General features: G+C 34.6%; 1 protein-coding gene across 2 annotated transcripts in view; it reads right to left on the bottom strand.

Moving 5' to 3' along the window:
- Positions 1–1,644: 1,644 nt before the first annotated feature.
- CWC22 (CWC22 spliceosome associated protein homolog) overlaps positions 1,645–21,706 on the bottom strand; it is a 63,129-nt gene continuing 43,067 nt past the window's right edge. For both annotated transcript variants that reach the window (XM_061135670.1, XM_061135673.1), the window contains exons 12-20: positions 21,508–21,612; positions 20,130–20,211; positions 16,496–16,556; positions 11,788–11,865; positions 11,002–11,154; positions 9,321–9,448; positions 7,532–7,633; positions 7,218–7,432; positions 1,645–2,470 (exon numbers count right to left, since the gene is read on the bottom strand). In XM_061135670.1, coding sequence (XP_060991653.1) covers positions 1,902–2,470; positions 7,218–7,432; positions 7,532–7,633; positions 9,321–9,448; positions 11,002–11,154; positions 11,788–11,865; positions 16,496–16,556; positions 20,130–20,211; positions 21,508–21,612 — 1,493 coding nt within the window. In that variant the 3' untranslated portion in view covers positions 1,645–1,901. The remainder of the gene's footprint in view (positions 2,471–7,217; positions 7,433–7,531; positions 7,634–9,320; positions 9,449–11,001; positions 11,155–11,787; positions 11,866–16,495; positions 16,557–20,129; positions 20,212–21,507; positions 21,613–21,706) is intronic.

Genomic DNA, 21,706 nt, shown 5'->3' with positions numbered 1-21,706 from the left:
TCCTAGAATAGACTTGGCAACACAGTTCAATAAAAGTTACATTAAAAATAAAATCTACTTTAAAAACTCTTTACGGTCTTAAGTACTCAATAAAAAGAATGGTTTCCCATTTTTACATTTAGAAATTATGAAATAATGATGAGAAAATAAAATTTCTAGTCCATTTTCCTTGTTAACACCTCTAAAGATTAATGTTAATTAACTAATAATTAGATAATAAAGTTAAAAAAATTAACTCATTTTTTCCCTTAGGACTTATAGCCTGTATGTTCCTTAAATTCTATTTGCTGAGCTTCACAGTTCCGTGAAATGTACTACATCTGTGATGGTCCATTCTAATCACAACTTACGGTGTGATTCTAACCACCACAGTTAATTATTCCAAACTGCCATATTCAATTAATACTCAGGGGACAGGGGGAGAAGAGGAAGAGAACATAGTATGTCTTTATTGACATGGACTTTATTGTACTTATGCTCAAGTTTTTTTAAATACATAATTTTATTATTTTGGCTGTGCTGGGTCTTGGATGCCGCACAGGCTTTTCTCTGGCTGTGGCAAGGAGGGGCTATTGTCTATTGTGGTGTGTGGGCTACGAACTGCAGTGGCTTCTAGAACTATGGATCACAGGCTCTAGGCACACGGGCTTCAGTAATTGCAGCACATGGGCTCAGTTGTGGCCAATCTCTGGCTCTAGATCACAGGCTCAATAGTTGTAGCACACGGGCTTAATTGTTCCGTGGCTTGTGAAATCTTCCTGGACCAGGGACCAAACCGGTATCTCCTGCATTGGCAGGCGGATTCTTTACCACTGAGCCACCAGGAAAGCCCCTGTACTCAAGTTCTTAAATAAATCAGAGTATGCCCAAAAGCCAAACTTTAAAATGGTTTGATTTTTTTAAATGGTTTAAGATTATTCTTGAATCTGGACACTGGCTAAAGTGAATTTTATATACTCTTAAGGTGAGCAAGTACAAATAGTTTATTTAGTAAATGAGGTTTAATGTCAGCAAATCTAAAATTTCAGAGGCAATATTTTATTTCAAAAGTAATAAATAATATGGTCACATAGTAACTGCTGAGAGTTACAAGGATAGCAACCCTTAAAATTCTTATAAAAAAACTAAAATTATTTCACAGTTGGTCTTGCCTACATTTCTCATGACTGCATGTTTTCCAATAACCTATTAATCCACATTAAAACTTAAATACATATTAACTTACCAACAGTGACAGAACTTCAAAGCTGAGAAAAAGCACTAATCACAAAGAATTTCAATTAAAAGTTAACCTAACACTCCAGAAAGAAATGTTATCAATGAGAGAAATCCTAATTATTAAATAAGATAGTTGTGCATCTGTTTAAAGCCTAACATACACCTAGCTTCACTGAAACACTTCTGAAAAAAAATTATACATATTTTGCTAAAGATATAAAATAAAATAATTCCTCTACTTTAAAAAAAGCATGACTCCTAAGAAAAGTTTATAGTATCTCATTAACAAAGCAAAAACCTTAAAAAGGTTTATCTATTTTGGTCTTCAGTTACAAATAAAAAGCCACTAACAATTCATTATAATAATTCTATAAACAGAAACATTATCAGAAAAAAAAATTGTTGATAAAAAAAATCATCAATTCATGAGCATTTGATTGTTTTATTAACAAAATATAGGCAAGAATTATAACCTTCTCTGGTGAAACTTCTCAAATAATTTTATGTAGAAGGCCTTGAGATGTATCAATTATACAACATATTAAAATGAAAACAGTTTTTAAATGTACAAATACAAACCAGTACTTTATACAATAATTCTCTACAAAGTTTGTCAATGGATGTAAAAAATAATTTGTTTCAACTGAATATAAGGCATGTTCAATTTCTGTGATTTTGCAGAATTATTTTTTTTGCTTTGTTGGAGACTTTTCTCTTCGCCGGTCCTGATTTTTCTTTGACTCTCCGGATTGTTCACAGTATCGGCTAGATTTTTCCCAGCGCCTCTCAGCACCGTTCTGATGCCTATCTTCTTCACTTCTAGAACCTGAATGTTTTTTATTTTTTTCTCTTGACTTGGATCTATCTTTCCTTCTAAAATTCTCACTGTCCCTATTTCGATGTCTGTGCTCATTATCAGAGAAAGAATTTCTTCTCTCTCTTTTCTTTTTGGGATCCCCATGATTATGTTCCAAATCCACGAGTGCTTCTTGGTCTCTGTCATGCATGGCTCTGCTGTAGCTATTTCTCTCAGAAGGAATCCCTCTGTCTGAAGCATATTTTGTTCCAGAGCCTCTTGAATCTCTCTCTCTGGGTTTTTCTGACCTCCTTTCTCTCTCAGTCCTTGTCTCCTGGTGCCGATGCTCTGGCCTCCTTTCTTCTTGTTTTCTATCATTCATTTCTTGTTTCCTGATCAATTTATCTACTTCTTTACTTCTGTGGTTCCCATGCCCCTTCTTTCTTACATTTTTAGCTGCATGTGTAAAATGAAATATAGTTAGCTTATATTTTAATTTTAATTTCACAAGTGAAAAAAAATCACATTTACTTATACATTATAGGTTTGTTTACTAATTCAGACAAACTGGATGAAGAGTCAAACTGACTGCAAAATCTGATGACAGAACAGTATACAAAAAATATAATTTTTAAGAATATACAATATAATACATTAGTTACTGAAGTAACTGCTTTGATCCTTAAAACAATAAACAAATGTTTTAAATAAGGTATAGCAAATGTAAAAGTTTTAATGAAATGACTAAAGTGGTACATTTCCACTTACAAATTTTATCCAAAACAGAAATTTCAGCCCATATGCATTATGTTGTATGAAATATAATGTCAGATATGATACATAATTAAAATGTAATGATCCTACATGCCAGCAATATCACTTCCTAAAAGGTGGGTTGAGTGGGATGACTGGGTTTGTGTAAAAATAGGAATACATATTTTTCAAATACAAACCTCTGCCTACAAGAATAATAGCCCTACTACCAGAGAAGTAGTAATTATGCAAAGAGAAGCTATGCTGAGATCTAATCATAGGCTTTATGAGAGCCACAAAAGCTTGATTGTTAAGAAAACTCTTCTAAGGCCTGGAAACTTTTATCAGTCTGTCCACAAATATAAATATTAATTAGAATGAAATATCTTACCCATTTTAAGCTATAAAACACACTTAACCACTTTGTGTTATCGCTTTGGATACATAATCAAAAGTACTGAGATGACCACAATTTCTGTCAAATTCATATCGAAAAAGAAAATATGGTGGAAAGTTGCCTATCCTTGTCCTACCTCCACTCAAATGTAGCAGCGTCTATTTCTCCTGCCAAATGCCTATCCGTGGCAAACCACGGGTCCTGGTTTGCCACAAAGGACCAATTTCTCTGGTTCCTATCAAGCAGTTCAGCTGAACTACAGCAACCCAAGCAGAAACCATCTGGCTCTGTGCAGAATCAATGCCTCTCTCTGACCCTTCTGCATCCCACACTTGTGCTTCCTGACACCAAAACCTGAGCCCTACAATGATATGCACTTTCCTCTCTGGTGTTTGCTTTACAATTTTCTAATTTGGTATAAGTTCATATTGCTTTTATGCTATTTAATATGTTATTAATAAAACTGAAAGCTCTCTACTGAAACTGTATGATGAGGCAAATTAATTTTGGATTAGCAAGCTTCCTTATTGCAGCAGTTCATGCTGTGTTATCATCTGTTCTCAAAACAGATACCATGAAATAACAAATTCTTTAGAGGTAAACGGTAAATGAACAATGTTAGTATATTTCAACTTCAGAATAAAACTTCCTGTGAGTAAATGGAGTCTTACTCTAACAATATAAATCACTGGAGCGGGAGCCAACACTTCACTCGTGTCCGACTCTGTGCGACCCCAAAGACGGCAGCCCACCAGGCTCCTCCGTCCCCGGGATTCTCCAGGCAAGAATACTGGAGTGGGTTGCCATTTCCTTCTCCAATTCATGAAAGTGAAAAATCAAAGTGAAGTCGCTCAGTCTTGCCCGACTCTTAGCGACCCCATGGACTGCAGCCCACCAGGCTCCTCCGTCCATGGGATTTTTCAGGCAAGAGTACTGGAGTGGGGCGCCATTGCCTTCTCCAACAAATCACTGAGAGTCCCCTAATTCTGGATGCCACATAGTATGTAAAACACTCTGAAGAGAAACAAGTGTGTAAAGACTAGCCTGACCAACCTACTAATAATGCTGTGAGGAGAAGTGCTGCCTCTCTGAAATACACACTAAAAAACCAAGAAATGACATGCATTTTGGGCAATCAGACTATCTCTTATTCAAATTAAGATATTATGGTGAAAGAAAGCAGAGTTGGTCCTGGGAAAACAACACAGACCTTTCAGAAAATGGCATATTTGAAAAAACACTTTACTACAGCACTTCCTCTTCCAAGGAAGATGAAGAAGATTGTCAGAGACCAGTAATGTTGCTGAAAACAACTAGAAATGCCTGATAAAAGCTTAGCGTCTGCTATTTAATGGCACTAAAAATCTTAAACAACTTGAGATGCTATAAGGAAGGTGCTATAAGGAAGGAAGTGCTCAAGAAAAAAAGGATGGGAGTGTGTCAAAAGAACACAGGAGTCAACTTGAAGGAACTTCTAATTGCCAAAGCTGAAATGATCTGAACAAGAAAATAAATGACAGCACTGGACTTTAACCCACAGAATAAGATAAATATCCATGAGTCTACACTGATATATATAACACTATTAATAAATAAATGCAGGGGGCACAACTCTTTCTTACAAGAGAAATTTCATTAGTAAGTGTTAAAAAAAAAAAGAGACAAATAGAAAAACCACCATTTGGCAAACATTACAGTAACAAGTGTTGCAGATATGATCCAAAGATGGGTGCAAAAACAGAAGACTGAAAGAGGAGAAAAAAAGAGATCTGCATTGTACTGAATTATCTCCCTATAACATTAATTTATAGGGAAAAACGGTTTCCATGAAAAAACCCAGCAGACACCACCATAACCAAGTGATTAAAGTTAATATCACCTACAAGAGATATCAATATTATCAACTCCTCAATAAGGCACAGTAAGAACAACACATCATCTCTATGGTACTCTGGCCTAAAATGAATAATCTCATTCGAATCATGAGAAAACATCAGACAGATATTCACACTGAGCGACAATGTGCACATTAAGTGACCAAAGGACTTAAAAAGGGTCAAAGCCATTCAAACCAACAAAAGCCTGAGAGAAACTATCATGGGTTATATAGAAGGCTAAAGAGAAATACAATTAAAGGCAAGAAGGATCCTGGAACAAGAAAAGGGACATCAGTGGAAAGACTGGTGAAATTCAGTATTTTCCCAATGTTAATTTCCTGATTTTGATAACTGAACTATAGTTACGGAAGATATTAACATTAGGGAAAGTTGGGTGAAAGCTATATGGAAATACTCTGTACTAATTTTGTAACCTTTTTTTTTTTTTTTAATTTTGTAACCTTCTTATAAGTCAAAAATCATTTTAAAGTAAAAAGTAAAGAAGACACCAGTGGGCTGGCAAAAACCAAAGGAGGATAGAAGGGCCAAGATTCAAGAGAAGGCAGAACCACAGGGAAGTGAGCTCATGTCACCTTCTTCCTGCAAGCATCTGCTGATTCAGGGCTGTTGCTGAGGGAAGAAACCAGCAGAGCTATGGTAGCCTCACAAGGCTTAAGAGACAAGAACAGGGCTAGTTATTTGCAATGCACACATGTGACAAAAGAGACATATCCAAAATACACAAGGGCACTTATAAATAAACAGAAAAGACAAGTAATTAAAAAAGGGTGGGGGGAGGCAAAAAGCTTGCAACAGCCACTTAACAAAAAGAAAATATTCAAATGGCCAATAATACACAAAATGATGCTCAGCCTCACAATGATCAAGGAAATGCAAATTAAAATGACAATGCAATACCACTGCATACCCACCAAAATGAAATGAAATGAAAATGATGGTTAAAATGTCAGTGAAGATGGGCACTCCTGTAACTCTCATACGTGGCTGCCTGCATGTCAAGTCGCTTCAATTGTTTCCAACTCTTTGTGACCCTACAGACTGCAGACCGCCCGGCTCCTCTGTCCATGGCATTCTCCAGACAAGAATACTGGAGTGGGTTGCCATGTCCTCCTCCACGGGATCTTCCGGAACCAGGGATCGAACCCACCTCTTCTGCAGCTCCTACACTGCATGCAAATTCTTTACTGCTGAGCCACTGGGGAAGCCCCATACATGGCTGGTGGGAGTGTAAACTGGAATAACCACTTGGAAAGCTGTTCAGCAGTATCCACACACACCCTACAGCCAGGGATTCCACTTCTAGGAACATATCCAACAGAAATGTGCATACGCATACACATACACGTCACCAAAAGACATGCATCATAGCATTCATGAAAACACTATTCATAAATCTAAATTTCCATTAAGTAAAAAGGATAAACATTAAATATACTATGAAATACTTATACATACTGAAAAAACTATACAGCAATGAGAATGAATGAAAAATAACTAAATGCAATAGTATGGCTGCATCTCACAAACATAAAGTTGAAAGATAAACCGGACATAAAGGAGTTCATAATACATAATTCCAAAGTTAAAAACAGGCAAAAAAAAAACCAGAGAATTACAAATCAGAACAGGAACTGCCATGAGCCAGTGGAAGGGAGGAGAGGTAGTAAGCAGGGGAGAACAAGGGAAGGCTTCTGGAGTCCTGGCTACATGGATATGGCTTGTCTATGAAAATTTACACAGCTGTTCATTTATAAGACATGCACTGAATATGTGGTATGTGTCAATTACTAACATAAGGCTTCACTGTTAATACTAAAAAATTAAAATTTCTTTAAAATACAACCATCAGGAAAGCTCCTGCAAAGCAGATGACAGACATTATGAAAGGCATTTCAGTCAGCACTCAAACAAATATTTGCCAATGGAGTATCTTCATTTTGATGAAGAGGATTCAAAAGATAATCCTAACATTATAAATATTGAATTCAGTATAGACTGCAACAGTGATAGATGATCACTTATATTATTAATTGTGGCTTTTAAACAAGTGAACTCTAAAATAAATAAGCAATCAAATTTTCTCTTCCCTTGTAAACACCACCAGCAACATACTTGTGAGAAAAGAGCACGATCAATTACAGATGAGTTTCAGTACCTGAGGCTGAGCTCTGACTACTGGTGGAGGAAGAACTGCTTTCTTCACCAGAAGACTCTGAACTGCCGTCACTGCTGTCTGAATCAGAGGCAGAGGAGTCAGACTCTGAGGAGGACTCGGAAGAGGAAGAGGAGGAGGATTTACTTGGCTCAACATCTGGTTTTTGTGCCACAATGACCTTTGGTATATTTTTGAGATGCTCACGCAATTCATCCCTAATTAAAAACATAACCACTGTTAGATTCTGCCTCGAACGAACTGTGAGATAAGTTTGAGATAAGTAAGTTGAATAAAACTCTGATAATAATTCTTACGTTAAACCTCCAAGACCAATAGAAGTAAAGAAGTTGATGGCAAATCGAGTGTTTCTTGGGTTATCTCGGGGTAATAATCCTTCGAAGAATGGTTGCAGAGTTCTGAAAAAGGAAATAAACAAAAGAGAACAGATTGCCTAGAGATTAAAAAGGCAAAATCCTCATACAGTCATTTTTCAGAATTTCTATATATTAAATTAGTAAATGAAATATAAGCAAGTGATTTAAAAATCATCGATTAGGTCAGGCTGCAAGATATCTAAACGACATGAGTAGGGTCAAGTCACAGTTTACTAAAATTGACTTCCAGTAATTTCCCTGATGGTCCACTGGTTAGGACCCAGCACTTTCACTGCCACAGGCTCCGGTTCAATTCCTGATAGGGGAACTAAGATCATGCAAGTCATGAGGTGTGGCCCAAAATAAAGAGATTAAATTGATTTCTATAATTATATGAGAGGAGGTTTTCTTTACAAAAAACTTTCATATACAGTCAGAAGCTATACGTATATAACACATAAAATCTATGGATACATATGTGTATTTATATTTGAGTGTATGTACAGAAAAGTAAAAAAAAAAAGCCCTCCTCTGGTGTACATACACACACTCATGTCTACACAGTACCGTACAAGGCATTGGCAGAAGGGGAAAAGTAGTCAAGAGAAATCAAGGGTGAAGACTATGGAACTGCTATTTCTCGGGAGGGGAACAAATAGAAAAACAGCAATATCATGTGGTTTTGAGTGACACACTCAGTGGACTAAGCAGCAGAGTTAGGGAAAACCATCTTTCATAGAAAAAGGTAACAATATAAGAAGAATGATTAAGAATTTGCTGGACAGAACAAGAGAAGGAATTCCCAGCTCTGGAAATAGAGGAAGGGGGCATGAATCAGCTTATTATTATTGTTTAATAAGCTGGGCAATGTTTGAGCAGTCAGAGTGCATCTTGCTGGAGAAGGAGTCCCAGAGCCTGGCAAGTAGACAAGGACCAGTAAATAAGTATATGAAGCTAAGAGAAGCAAATGGATTGGCCCAGAGCATGTAGAATTCAGGACAGACCTCTGGCGAACATAAGCAAGGCAGGCCGAAGAAGAGAGACTGGGAGGAGCAAGGCAGAATTAGAATAAAGTGAGGAGTCAGTGAGCAAGTGGTCAATAGTGTGAGTGAGACCAAGAGGTCAAGAGGCATGAGGACTGTGAAAGACTGGGGGATTTGGCAGGTGATCACTGAAACTCTCAAAGGATTTCAGGAGTATGAATGGAGTAGAAGTCAATATAAGTGGTAATATGCAACCTGAATACCTGGAAAGTAAGAAAGCTGGGATAGGGATTACATAATAGTACTGGAACAAAGCCCGAGTTCAGCATAATCTAAACAGTTATATGACTTATAGGGCTGACCGTCACCAGTATATGTTTACAATTATCCACTGATAATAAAACATTATCATTCTATGCCTCAACCTTAGGATAAAAATGAAACAAAACTACAAATACTCATTATTGGAAAATTCCAGTCAGCATGGAAAAATAATTTTGCATATTCTAACTAAATTAAAAGAGGCATGAAATCTGTGTTTTCTCTACTTGAACTAAATGACCATTAAAGTTTCATGTTGTCCCGTCACACAGAACATGAGAGTCAGAGCAGTGACTAATAGATGAAGAATGTCCTAAGGACTTAACACATATTTTTACAACTAAGAGCTGACTTACGGTTGCTAAATTAGGAGAATAAAAGTAAGAATAAAAAGTGTTTAATTTAAAATTTAACAATACACTTACTCATCCTTTAATCTTGCATTAAGTTTAGGAAGACCCATGTATTCACACAGCTCTTGGAAAAATATTTTCACAAAAATTCTACTGGATGACGTAGTGGTTTCTTCACTCAGTTTTATACATTCAAGAACCTGAAAATTAGAATTAAAAAAAGACATTATTATTTTGGTATTCAAAAGGTAAGACAAAGTGACCAGTATCTCTAACTTTCAGTGTCCCCTGAAATTATGATTTGTTATCTTCAATAAGAATTATCTGTAAATATCTTCCATTATGCTGATACATATTATTACCTGGGAAAGTTTAAGACTGCTTTTCTATACAAATTTTCAAAATGTTAAGATGCTACAGAAGTAAAGTTCATTCTCTTTCCTGAGCAATGTGCTTTTTATAGCAGGGAGGAATACTGTCTTTAGCATATAATGCTAAGATTACTAGCTCCTAAAACCCAGTCATCAAAACGGATGTTATATTGTATGTCCAGTGCATACCTGTTCGCGAGAAGGGTAAAGACCAAGAATGATAGCTTGTTCTGCATAGTAAGACTAGGGCTTAAAAACTGAAGCTCATAGACAGATTATATAGGGTGAAAAAAAGTAAAAGCAACCTCCAGTTTTTAATGGATCATGCGTTCCAGGAGTTTACTATTTCAATTGTTTAAAACTTTGGTTTCATTTTCCCAGAGAAGGAAGAAAAAAACAAAGTAAAAAGTTTAATAGCCTGCTGGGTTAGCTTATAAATGCCTATTAAAGTAGTGGGACACACTTAGTACTTAAAGCATTACAAAAATCTATCCAATGTTCATTAGCTCAACAATGCTGTTTCATTCTACCATTGGGTTGTGGTTCTACAATATGATCTCTTTCTTCTTGGATATAATTTCTTTCGAATTTTTCAATTCCTTCAGCCTAATCTACCACTTTTATTCTGCATTATTACCATGGGCATCTTACCTCTTCTGCTATATGGTATTAAACTCCTTGAAAGCAGGGACCATATATAATTCATTTTGGAAGCCCAGTGTCTCCTTCTGGGCACAGAGTTGGTGACTAAACAAATGGTTGTTGAATGAACAGTGGTTATACAATTAAGTGGCAGCTTACTGAATACAGTTCAAATTCCAACCCAGAGTACATTTCCCCAGCGAGAGTATCTTTCCTTGTTCCAACTATGACTACAGGAACTCCTCCCAAACACTGATACAACTTCAGTGCTGGCTAAGAAAAATACATCCTGTCAGAACAGTCATTTCTCTCATGTCCTTACCAGAGGAACTTCTGACAGTTACTCCATCAGGAAACAGGCAGTAACTCAGAGGATCATGTGCCACCAAACTTTGCTGTACATGGATAAGAGTGTGCACACACATGAATGCACACGGAGAAGATAAAACTGTGTTTGTTCTGAAAACATTCCTAGGTATCGCTTTCAAAAAGCATTGTAACATTTAGACTATTAATATCATTCAAAATGTTATTTCTTACATTCATACACTAAGTTAGCTTTTTGATCCCATGTTATATGAATATAACCTCAAAGAGTGACATTATAGTAGACGTGCTCCACATGTCATTTTAAAGTACACTGCCTACATTGGAAAAGTATGGCTATGTTATACTTAATAATATTTATTTCGGAATAACGGGATTAGGAAAGAAGAACAAATATTGACTCATGTACTTACGCTCCATGGAAGTGAATCAGTGTATAAAAGGTGAGCAAACATCTTAGCAACATTTCTCAATTTGTTTGTTTCCAAGCGATGGATGGTATCATATTGTTCTTTGAATATACTTTCAAAGGATTCCATGTATTCTTTTTTTAGCATGCAAAATCGCTAACAAATTAAAAATAAAAATGTCAACACCATTATAAGCATATTAAATCCTAATTTTATTCAATCAAAAGTTAATAAATATTTGTATATCATATCAATCTTCTTTGCTATATAATGGGATGCTTAAAAAAGAAGTTAATTTATACCACCACTATCTACCTGGGATTTATATGCTAAAACAAAGTTATACACATGGCTGACCACAGATACACACATTTATATATGAGAAATATACTTCTCTATGGATTAAGTTTGGATTCAAAAAAATTATTTTAGCTCATGTTTTATTTATGTTGTCTGAACATGTAGTTGACCAAAAACTGCTGTGAAATTCTGAAAAGACAGCATTTAATTGTTCTCTTTGGGAAACTGTTACAAAGCATGTATTGGAATGCCTCAAAGTTCTGGAAGAATGATAAGTAATGTTAAAGAACTACAAATAGGAAGTGGGAAGGGAGGAAGCTACAGAGATTGGGAAAACTGTGGAAGGGAAGAATGATTTGTTTTCAGCAAAGATATGTTAGTATATTAGATCAGACAACAAAGCAGACACATTAATTCACAATACTCATGTTCAGAATTACCCTTGTGATTTCATCAAAATCCAACATGAAAAATGAGGTCGGAACTCACCCCCGCTAATAAGCCAAAAAATTTCTCATATGTCCTTTGTTGGGCACAGCAATCAAGTATCATGTTGCAGAGTTCTTTCTGTTTGGAAAAAAATTACATTAATGATTCAAAACACAACGAATCCATGCTGTGTGATAATTTATCAATATGACAAAGATAGCCTGAATTTTTAAATAAGGTTTTAAAAACATAAAACTTGGTGAAGTTGAGTTATGAAGACAAAACAAAAAATTCAATCTATGTCAAGACTATAGTTTTTTTAAAGCCTTCTGTTTGGCTAACAGAAATTCCATGTCATTTATGCTAATTAGACTGCTTATAAAATTCTAAACTCATATAAGCATGAGCCACTTCAAGAAAACCTAGTAGAGGAAACAGATACATCAACAAAAAGAAACTAAATATATTGCATTCTGAAAAGATTCTATACAGAAATCTCTTAAATACAGACCACCAATACAACATTTAAACTGAATCATCAAGAATATATTTTGTTAGTATGGAAAAGGCAAAACGTGGTGGGTCTTTACAGAGCATGAGTGAGTGAGTGAAGTCGCTCAGTCGTGTCCGACTCTTTGCGACCCCATGGACTGTAGCATACCAGGTTCCTCCGTCCATGGGATTTTCCAGGCAAGAATACTGGAGTGGGTTTACAGAGCATAAATGGGCACAACTTCAGTGCTAACATAATGACTGCCTTGTTGATAAGAAAACACATTTAAAAGAACAACAACAAAAAAGACCTTTGTGGCTAAGATTTTTAGCCTCAAAATAAATGTTATGCATATAGATCTGTCCACAGATGAATCTGAACAAACAGATGGGATCATTACACACTGTCCAATCAGTTATTTTTGTGTCTCGAAAACTCCTTTATGAAAGTTCTGTTGAACTATGAAATGCAAGAGTTAATTCAAGATCGGAAAATACCAACATCACAAATTACTTATAATGAATAAATATTATTTAATTCCTGAAATAACCCTAATGAAATATGTATCAATTATAGCAATTTCATAGATGATGAAACTCAGGAAATATGGACAAATCAATGGAGACACAATGAAAAAGAGAATAACCCTAACCCTAATTCTGAGTACTACTAAACTGACTAAAGATCTTTTTCTACAAAACTTATCAGAAAGTTGAAAAGTAATTTTTTATAAATACATTAACTGTAATGTATTTGCTTTCTAAAAACAGAAAGCAAGCCTATAAAATATACTATATACTCTTTCAGTTCACTTTTATTTTACCTTTATATTTTCAATTAGGAATTCTGACATTTTTGTCCTTTGATAATGAGATACAACCTATTAATATGTAATTATTATACATATTTTAAAAAATGAGGTCAATATGCATTTACTGGAAATATCCATGTGCACCACCAGATGACACCATCCAGATGACATCCAGATGGCACCGCCCTTATGGTGAAATCAATGAACTAAAGAGCCTCTTGATGAAAGTGAAAGACGAGAGTGAAACAGTTGGCTTAAAACTCAACATTCAGAAAACTAAGATCATGGCATCAGGTCCCATCACTTTGTGGCAAACAGATGGGGAAACAATGGAAACAGTGAGAGACTTTTATTTTCTTGGGCTTCAAAATCACTGCAGATGATGACTGTAGCCATGAATTTAAAAAGACGCTTGCTCCTTGGAAGAAAAGCTATGTCTAACCTAGACAGCATATTAAAAAGCAGAGACATTACTTTGCCAACAAAGGTCCATCTAGTCAAAGCTATGGTTTTTCAGTAGTCATGTATGGATGTGAGAGTTGGACTATAAAGAAAGCTGAGCGCCAAAGAATTGATTCTTTTGAACTGTGGTGTTGGAGAAGACTCTTGAGAGTCCTTGGATGGCAAGGAGATCCAACCAGTCAGTCATGAAGGAAATCAGTCCTGAATATTCATTGGAAGGACTGATGCTGAAGCTGAAACTCCAATACTTTGGCTACCTTATGCGAATAACTGACTCATTGGAAAAGTCCCTGATGCTGGGAAAGATTGAAGGCAGGAGGAAAAGGGGACAACAGAGGATGAGATGGTTGAATGGCATCACCGACTTGATGGACATGAGTTTGAGCAAGCTCCGGGAGCTGGTGAAGGACCAGAAAGCCTGGTGCGCTGCAATCCATGGTGTCACAAAGAGTTGGACACGACTGAGCGACTGAATTGAAGTGAACTGACTGATCCATGTGCAGGGAGGAAGGGGAGCCCTGAAGCAGCACAGAACACTTGACAACTGTGCTTCCAGTGTGGCAGCCCCAGCAATACACAGCTATTTAACTTTAAATTACTCAACTTTATGTGAAACTCAGATTTTAGTTTCTTAGTCATACGTCACAGTTTAAGTACTCAGAAACCACATGTGACCAGTATAGTGGCCACTGTACTAAAAAGGGAAGAATACCAATATTTTCATCACTGCAGAATGATCTACAGTGCTATTCGAGAAGCTGATAATCTACTTATAAAACTATCTAATGAAAGGCTTCTCTTCACAATATAAGGTTATTTTTAGATGTAATTATACTGCTCGATTACTATTTTTTTAAAGGTTAGTCACAAGTTGCCTCAATTAAAATGTTTATAAATGTCTAAGTTCTGAAGAGATGCACTTTGTCAAAATTTAATATAGTACTAAAAAACCTAAATAACCTTTTCTGAATTCTGCCACACAACATTAATTCAATATATTAAAATGCATTTTCAACTTCTACCAACTCTATATCTTAAAGTAACACTTAATTAGGTTTTAAACAATGTAACATGGTAATCCGCTGATAGCACTGCTAATAAAGTCAGCACGACCTGCAAAACAAATTACTTTCTTTCTGAGACTAAATGCAATTATAAGAGTTATTCCCTGTGGCATAAAATAATTAAATATTTTAACATTTTAATTAAATATCATAGTGATTTTAGGCGATTCTTTTGACTGCATGAAAACAGACTCACTAAGACACTCCCCCAAATGTTATCAAAATATGTTGAAGTTCTTAGCACAAATGCTACAGGCCAGAAGAGAGTGAAAAGCCATATTCAACATGAAGTAAAAAAAAAAAATTTCTAGCAAGAATGATCTACCTAGCAAATAATCCTTCAGATATGAGGGAAAAATAAATATTCTGGCCTGTGGTTTCAAGGGAAAAAAATGGTGAAGTTAAGTTCTAGAACAACTATCCTCTGCATTAATAAAATTTTTAATAAAAATTATATTCAGCAAATAATGTGACAAGATCATACCATAACTTTAGTTTCGCTTATAATTTTAAAGGTTAATTCACTAATTTACTCCCTTTCAATGACAATACATCAAGTATACCCATAATACATATAAGGACACTATTATTAATATATCAATAAATACATTTTAAGAGGGAAAAAATTTTTTTTCAATTTGTAAAGAATAATCTCTTCTCAAAATTCCATACCATGGCATTTCAAGAACTAACCTACATTCTTAAACAAAGATTGGGACGCCTTTTCTGGGAAAGACCAGACAGCAAGTATTTCAGGCTGTTAGTGGCCATATGTTCTCTGCTGCAACTAGTCTGCTGCTATAGGGCAAAATCAGTCACACACAATACATCAACCAATGGGTAAGGCTGCATTCCAATAAAACTTTATTAACAAAATGGGCAGTGGGCCTGGGCCACAGTATGCCAACCCCTGTAACAGGACATATTTAAGGCCTTAGGTCAAAGGACTTCCGTGTAATGCTAACAGCTCAGCCAAGATCTTTTAGAAGAACCAGAAATCAAACAGCCTATTAGAGCTGACACATTCACTCTGGACCTGTGCTGAGTCTACTACATGTAAATAATGATGTGAAAAACCAAACCCTGAAAGCCTTTGCTTCAAATTTCAAGCATCCAAAATTTAGATGGGCAGGGAGCAATATACATAAGGAAAGAATTAGAAAAAAAAACAAAAAAATCACCTAAGATAATCTTTTCAGTCTAACCTTTATTATCCCTGGTATTAGGGTTCCATATTTTGAACAGTTAAGTGTATGTACTGAGTTATAAGACTATGAGTCCCATGGGCTGAGAGGGGGCTAAAAGGTACTTTATGGAAAGCTGAACCCTGACACCTTACAGAATGCCTGACATGTAGTATATGTTGAATGTGCTCAGTTGCTAAGTCATGTCCGGCTCTTTGTGACCCCATGGATTGTAGCCCATCAGGCTCAGACTCTGTCAATGGGATTTCCTAGGCAAGAATACAGAGTGGGTTGCCATTTCCTTCTCCATATACGCTGAATACATTTTGTTAAATGAATTAACGAATGAAAAAAAATGGAACAGGTTCTTCTATAGCCACTTCAAGTAATGGAACAAGAAGTATGGTGATCTTTACAGCTTCTATGACAAAAGAACGCTTTAGTGCATAAAGTAGATGGACCAGGTACTTCATTAAAGAACAAACTTCCTATTATATTTAAGGCACCATTTGATTTATAGGCAACCACTCAGAAACCCATGTAAAGTATGGTGGTTCAGAGAGACTTCCGCCTTTTCTCACACCTCAAACAAGCAGTTGATTCAAATCACTGGAATGAGCAGCATATATGAAGCACTGAGTTACTGATTCATTTCATGAAACCTATTAACTATCTTAAACATTTTTATAACATACACATACACATTTTATAACACATATATATATTTCCTAATAGAAAAAAAGTACTAACTTACTGTTTGACTCTCAGGAAACTCCATTTTTAGCAACTTGTGAGCACATTCTTCAAAATCTAAACTGTAGAGATAAAATGGTCACAATAGTTAGGTTAAAAATAGCAGCATGTTTAAGTTGCAGCACTCTTTCATATATAAGAATCTTACCTTAATAACTGTCTAAAAATTTTCTTCTATAATTTCATATTATTGTATTGTATACATAAAAAAGATAAGGTTTTTAACTCTACAAACAATGAAGTACTGATACATACTATGACATGGGGGGACCTTGACTGATGCTAAGTGAAAGAAGTCAGACATAAAGACCACATATAGCATAATTCCATTTACATAAAAAGTCCAGAATGTACAAATTCATAGACATAGAAAGTAGACAAATCTTTATTATACTGCTAAATATTTCCACTTCTACCTCATCCCAGTTAGGAAGAGGTAAAAGATGTTTCAAGAGCCCAGCATGACATCCAGAGCTTAATCACCACACTTTCAAGTTATCTTGATTCATACCCAAACATAGAGCTTTTACACTATATAAAAAGTTAGTATGAAAACAGTAAATAACTAAAATCACTTACAAAGAATTTATTTTTGTACAACATTCACATAAATTGCATGAAAAATATTTTCAATATGCTTTGCTTAGATAATTATCAAACAGTGTGAACATGATTCAGGAATAATGCCAGTATCTTTTGATAACAGCAATATAAAATAATCACCCACTGAATTTAGTTTTATAGTTCATCAGTACTCCTCAGCTTCTATTACTTACTGGGTTTGACAAGCACAAAAGGGTAATAATTCAGGATGGTAGAATGGAATTAAAAAAAAAAAAAACTAAAAATGAAAAAAATCTATCAAGAAAGAGCATTCATAACACATAATATTAAATAATAACTAGCACCAAGATTAAAATAGCTAACTGTAGTTGATAAACTTCAATAATGCAGCAATACCAAAAAGTATTTTTAAAAATGTGACATTTTCTTTTTTTTTTTAAACAGAATTAGTATTTAGGGAAAAAAATCCTATAATTTCTGAAAAACAAGTCAAGTAGTTGATGGAAAATTCTTACAACTTTCCTTTTGTCTAATAAGTGAAGAATCAAAGACAAAGTATGACAGTATCTTCCGTGTTCTTGTTTGACTTAAAAAGTATTTGGTGACTCCCTACCATGATTGTTTTGAAGTTGCACTAAATGTAAATATTAAAGAAATTATTAACTTTGCTTGCTATTTTAAACCAAACATATTCCAGAATTAACAGTGACTGAGGGAAGGGTAAAGAAAATAGATTTTACATAATGCCAGTTTTCAATGGTTTGTTGATGTCTCCAATCTAAGAAACTTCAAATTGTTAAGGACATTACTCCAGTAATACAACATCAGACTGGAACATCACTTATAACCAAGAACAACCCGGAATGTCCAACTTTTAATAGCAAAGTTAACTGTGTAGTTCAATGTTTGCATAAATAAAAGAAGACTGTTTAAGGAGCCAGAACAGTAGAAAGATCAGAGTATTGGTGAGGTCAGTCAACAAGTATAAATGGAAAGAAAATTAAAAAAGTAAAATCCCCAAATAGTTCAGTCACCAGAACTTGGTTTTGTTCACAAGCTTTCCAAAAGTGAACAGTTGATACAAATAATCCAACCTCTTCTCAAAATAATCACTGTTGATATGCTAGTGTGTTGTTTCTAGAACCTGCCCACCTACTTATACAATTAAGATAATGCTGTCAGCATGGTGCCATATATTCTACATTATTAGTTTTTTTATCCCCAACTAACATTAAATCAGACCACTTGCCTACATCAATACTAATTCTCTATTAACCTAATTTTTAATAGTGGCATTAAACATGAAAACACTTTGATTATTCATATTGAACAGTAAGATTTTTCTCTTTTTTGCACTAAACAATTCTCTGTATAATTCTCTGTTAATGTGTATTTCTTTATGAAATATAATGAAAAAGAAGGGTCAAATGGCAATCAAACTAAGCCATTGATTCATGCTACCAAAAGGCTTTCCAAAAGGAATGCACCAATTTAAATTTCCACCAAAAATCTTTCTGTGTATCTAACTGAAATCATCATTGAGTACTGTTGCTTAAAAAAAAAAAAAACCACTTTAGCTGTTTTAATGACCAACAATGTTCCTTATTCATCTAGAATATTTGTTTGATAACATTTTTATGCTTTATAATCCCATTACCTGAGTCTCCCAAGCATGTCCTTTAAATACCTTTTTATCAAAGTTGTGTTTACTTCCTAAAATTATTTTTACTAGGCATTCAGGGGCTGAGAACATTTAACAAATAACATATAAGAGAGTATTTATTGTACTATTACCGGAAGTGGTAGCACTATGTACCAAGTGTCGATCACTTGTCTAATGTTTTAGTTTTTCCAACATTTTTGTGTGATTCACAGGTTATTATTATCAAGGTTAGATCACCTAAAAAATAGTTTCTTTAAAATAATCATGCAAAGAGCTCCACTGTGACTCTTCAAAGTTAATATTAACAGCAATATTTAAACAATGAATCTGCTCTTTACAACTGATTACCACTGAATTTCTTAAAAAAGGACAAATAAAAGGTCAAACTCTAAAACTCTAAGAATAGCTACTTATAAACAAAAATTTCTCATTATCCACTTTTAAATCTGTATAAGAAAATATTAGTTTTTTCCTTTCATGTGAAAGGCAAAGAAACATGTAAGGGTAAAGCAAAAAAATTTCTAACTAACGTTTTGCTATTTAACATTTCTCTTTTTGAAGATGAATCTAAGCCAAAAACTTTTCAGACAGACTGAAAACAAGATGACTCCTACTTATGAATCATTTTTGCTATTACATCATACTAAATGGAAATATACAAAACCTAGTAACAAAACAAAACAGGGAAAATATTCCTTCTCCACTGTAAAATATAAACATGGTGCCCACTAAATCAATAGATTGATTCCCATTGAAAACAGATGTACTCAGCATTTAATATTTTCATTTATTTCTCTTTAAAACTAACCTCACAGCCTTCAAAGGGAAAAGGTTATTTTCATGACATCATAGCAGTTCTTGCTTAATATTATTTCAGAGTCCTTAAAACCTTCCTAAGTCTATTTCCTACTTCCATTCACATTCATTTCCATCTGCACAACAAATCAGTGTCCAAATATCACGACAGAGCTTCTCTCCTTAGAGCCAGAGTTAGAAAGCAAATCAGAAAAAAATAAAACATTAAACTTACACTACACAATACTGTGCTAATTCTGTAATATAGAAATGTTTTCAGATTGTTAGTGATATTTAATTATAAGAAATGACATAACTTAAAAAAAAAATTTCAATTAGCTAACAGTTAAAAGTAAAGACAAATTGCTCCTGCAGATTCCTAACAACAGCAGGAATCTACAATCTGGGACTTGGGATGGTGGCGGAGAGACAAGCAGTTGGAGAATCCCTGCAACAGGGTCCAGTTTTCTGTCACCAGATTCTAACAATCCCATCTCCTTGCCCATCCCCTGTCAAAAATTAGAACTGCAATGTTGTGAAGTAATTAGCCTCCAACTAATAAAAATAAATGAAAAAAAAAAAAATTAGGATCAACTGAGCTACCGTATCTTACCTTGATTGAATAGCAAGATAAATGGTACGACGAAATGAGACTAGATTAATTTCTGTTTTGTCATGAATAGTCACCTTTTGTCCTGAAATTAAACATAACAAAATTATAAAACTATAAAAATAAATGAAGAACTGAAAATGTATCCCTTTATAGTAACGTTTTCATAATCTTTTTAGAATCTATGAGTTATAATAATATAATATTCTCTTCTACAGTGTAAGTTAGTATTGATATTTATAGAATTCAACATAACTATTTCTGGTCTTTTGCCGTATCTTTGAATATTTTAATAAGTTTTGCCAGCTCAAAGAAGTCCAGAGCCAAACCAAGAAAACTACTTTTGTTTCTGGGTCACCTGCTCATTTAGACATTATAAAAGGCTGCACTTAAGCTGTTGTTAGGGAAAACATTATTTCTATGTTTATAAACAGTTATCTTTATAATTTGGAAGAACTATAAATTATGGGTAAAAATTCAGGTTCAGAGAACACGGAGTCATCATGACAGGTTGGATGGGTCCAATACAAATGTGAATATTTGTTGAAGTTTTATCTTATCTGATGCATGAAAACTTTATAAACATTTAATAGTTTTTATTTGAACTGTATTTTCACATAAGACAAATTCTAAAGCTAAATGTTAACTTGGTTAGGAGACATTTTAAATGAAAAAGACACTGGAAAAACTTAAACATATTTTTATAAATTATGTTGTAGAAGAGCTACTATACTCTAAGACAGAACTAAAATATATTATGCCCTAGAAGGGAAAGTTATACTTTTAATATTTTCAAATATGTAACATAAGCAAATAGTGACCAGTGTATATATATTCTGATGTTTTAATGGAGACTTAACCAAAGTAAAGTTCTGAGCTTATTTTCCTATGAAATAATATAATCAAAGCTGAAGAGGAAGGACATCATGCCTGCTTTTGTACAAATATAGCTTTTGGCTTCCCCAATCTATTTTTCCAAAATGAAGAGCAAATATCTAGTCACTTGCATCTGTCACATTCACGCCACAGCAACATAAATCACATGTACTCAACATGAATGCACCTTTTTCATAGTTCATATTCAAAGTCATAAAACATCAAATTTAAATTATGGTGGTATTAAAAAATAAATTTCCTTGTTTCATACTTTTAAAGCAGGCTCTTTCAACCTTGCCAATGCTGATATTTTGGGCTGGATAATACTTTGCTGTGAGGGGCAATCTTGTGACTCATAGGATGTTTAATATATCCCTCGCTTTCACCCACTAGATAACATAGCATCTCTCCCAATACTCCACAGGTTAAGGATCACTGTTTAGAGGATTACATTAGATTATTCCGGGAGTATATGTTATAATTTTATTTGCAGCTACACTTTTACCTTCTTCATCTTCTTCTCCCTCTTCCTCCTCTTCTTCCTCCTCCTCTTCACTACTTTCAGCATCTTGGTCTGTGTTTGAGTCACTATCTCCTTCATCAAGAATTTCTAAAAGAACAAAGTTAAGTTTAGGAAAACATGAATGAGCAAGGGATATAAATGTATCTCATTCTGGGAAGATAATTCTCAGTTCACTACGACC

This window comes from Dama dama, chromosome 33, assembly GCF_033118175.1.
Source record: "Dama dama isolate Ldn47 chromosome 33, ASM3311817v1, whole genome shotgun sequence".
NCBI lineage: Eukaryota > Metazoa > Chordata > Mammalia > Artiodactyla > Cervidae > Dama > Dama dama.
This window is presented reverse-complemented; position numbering and strand designations above follow the sequence as displayed.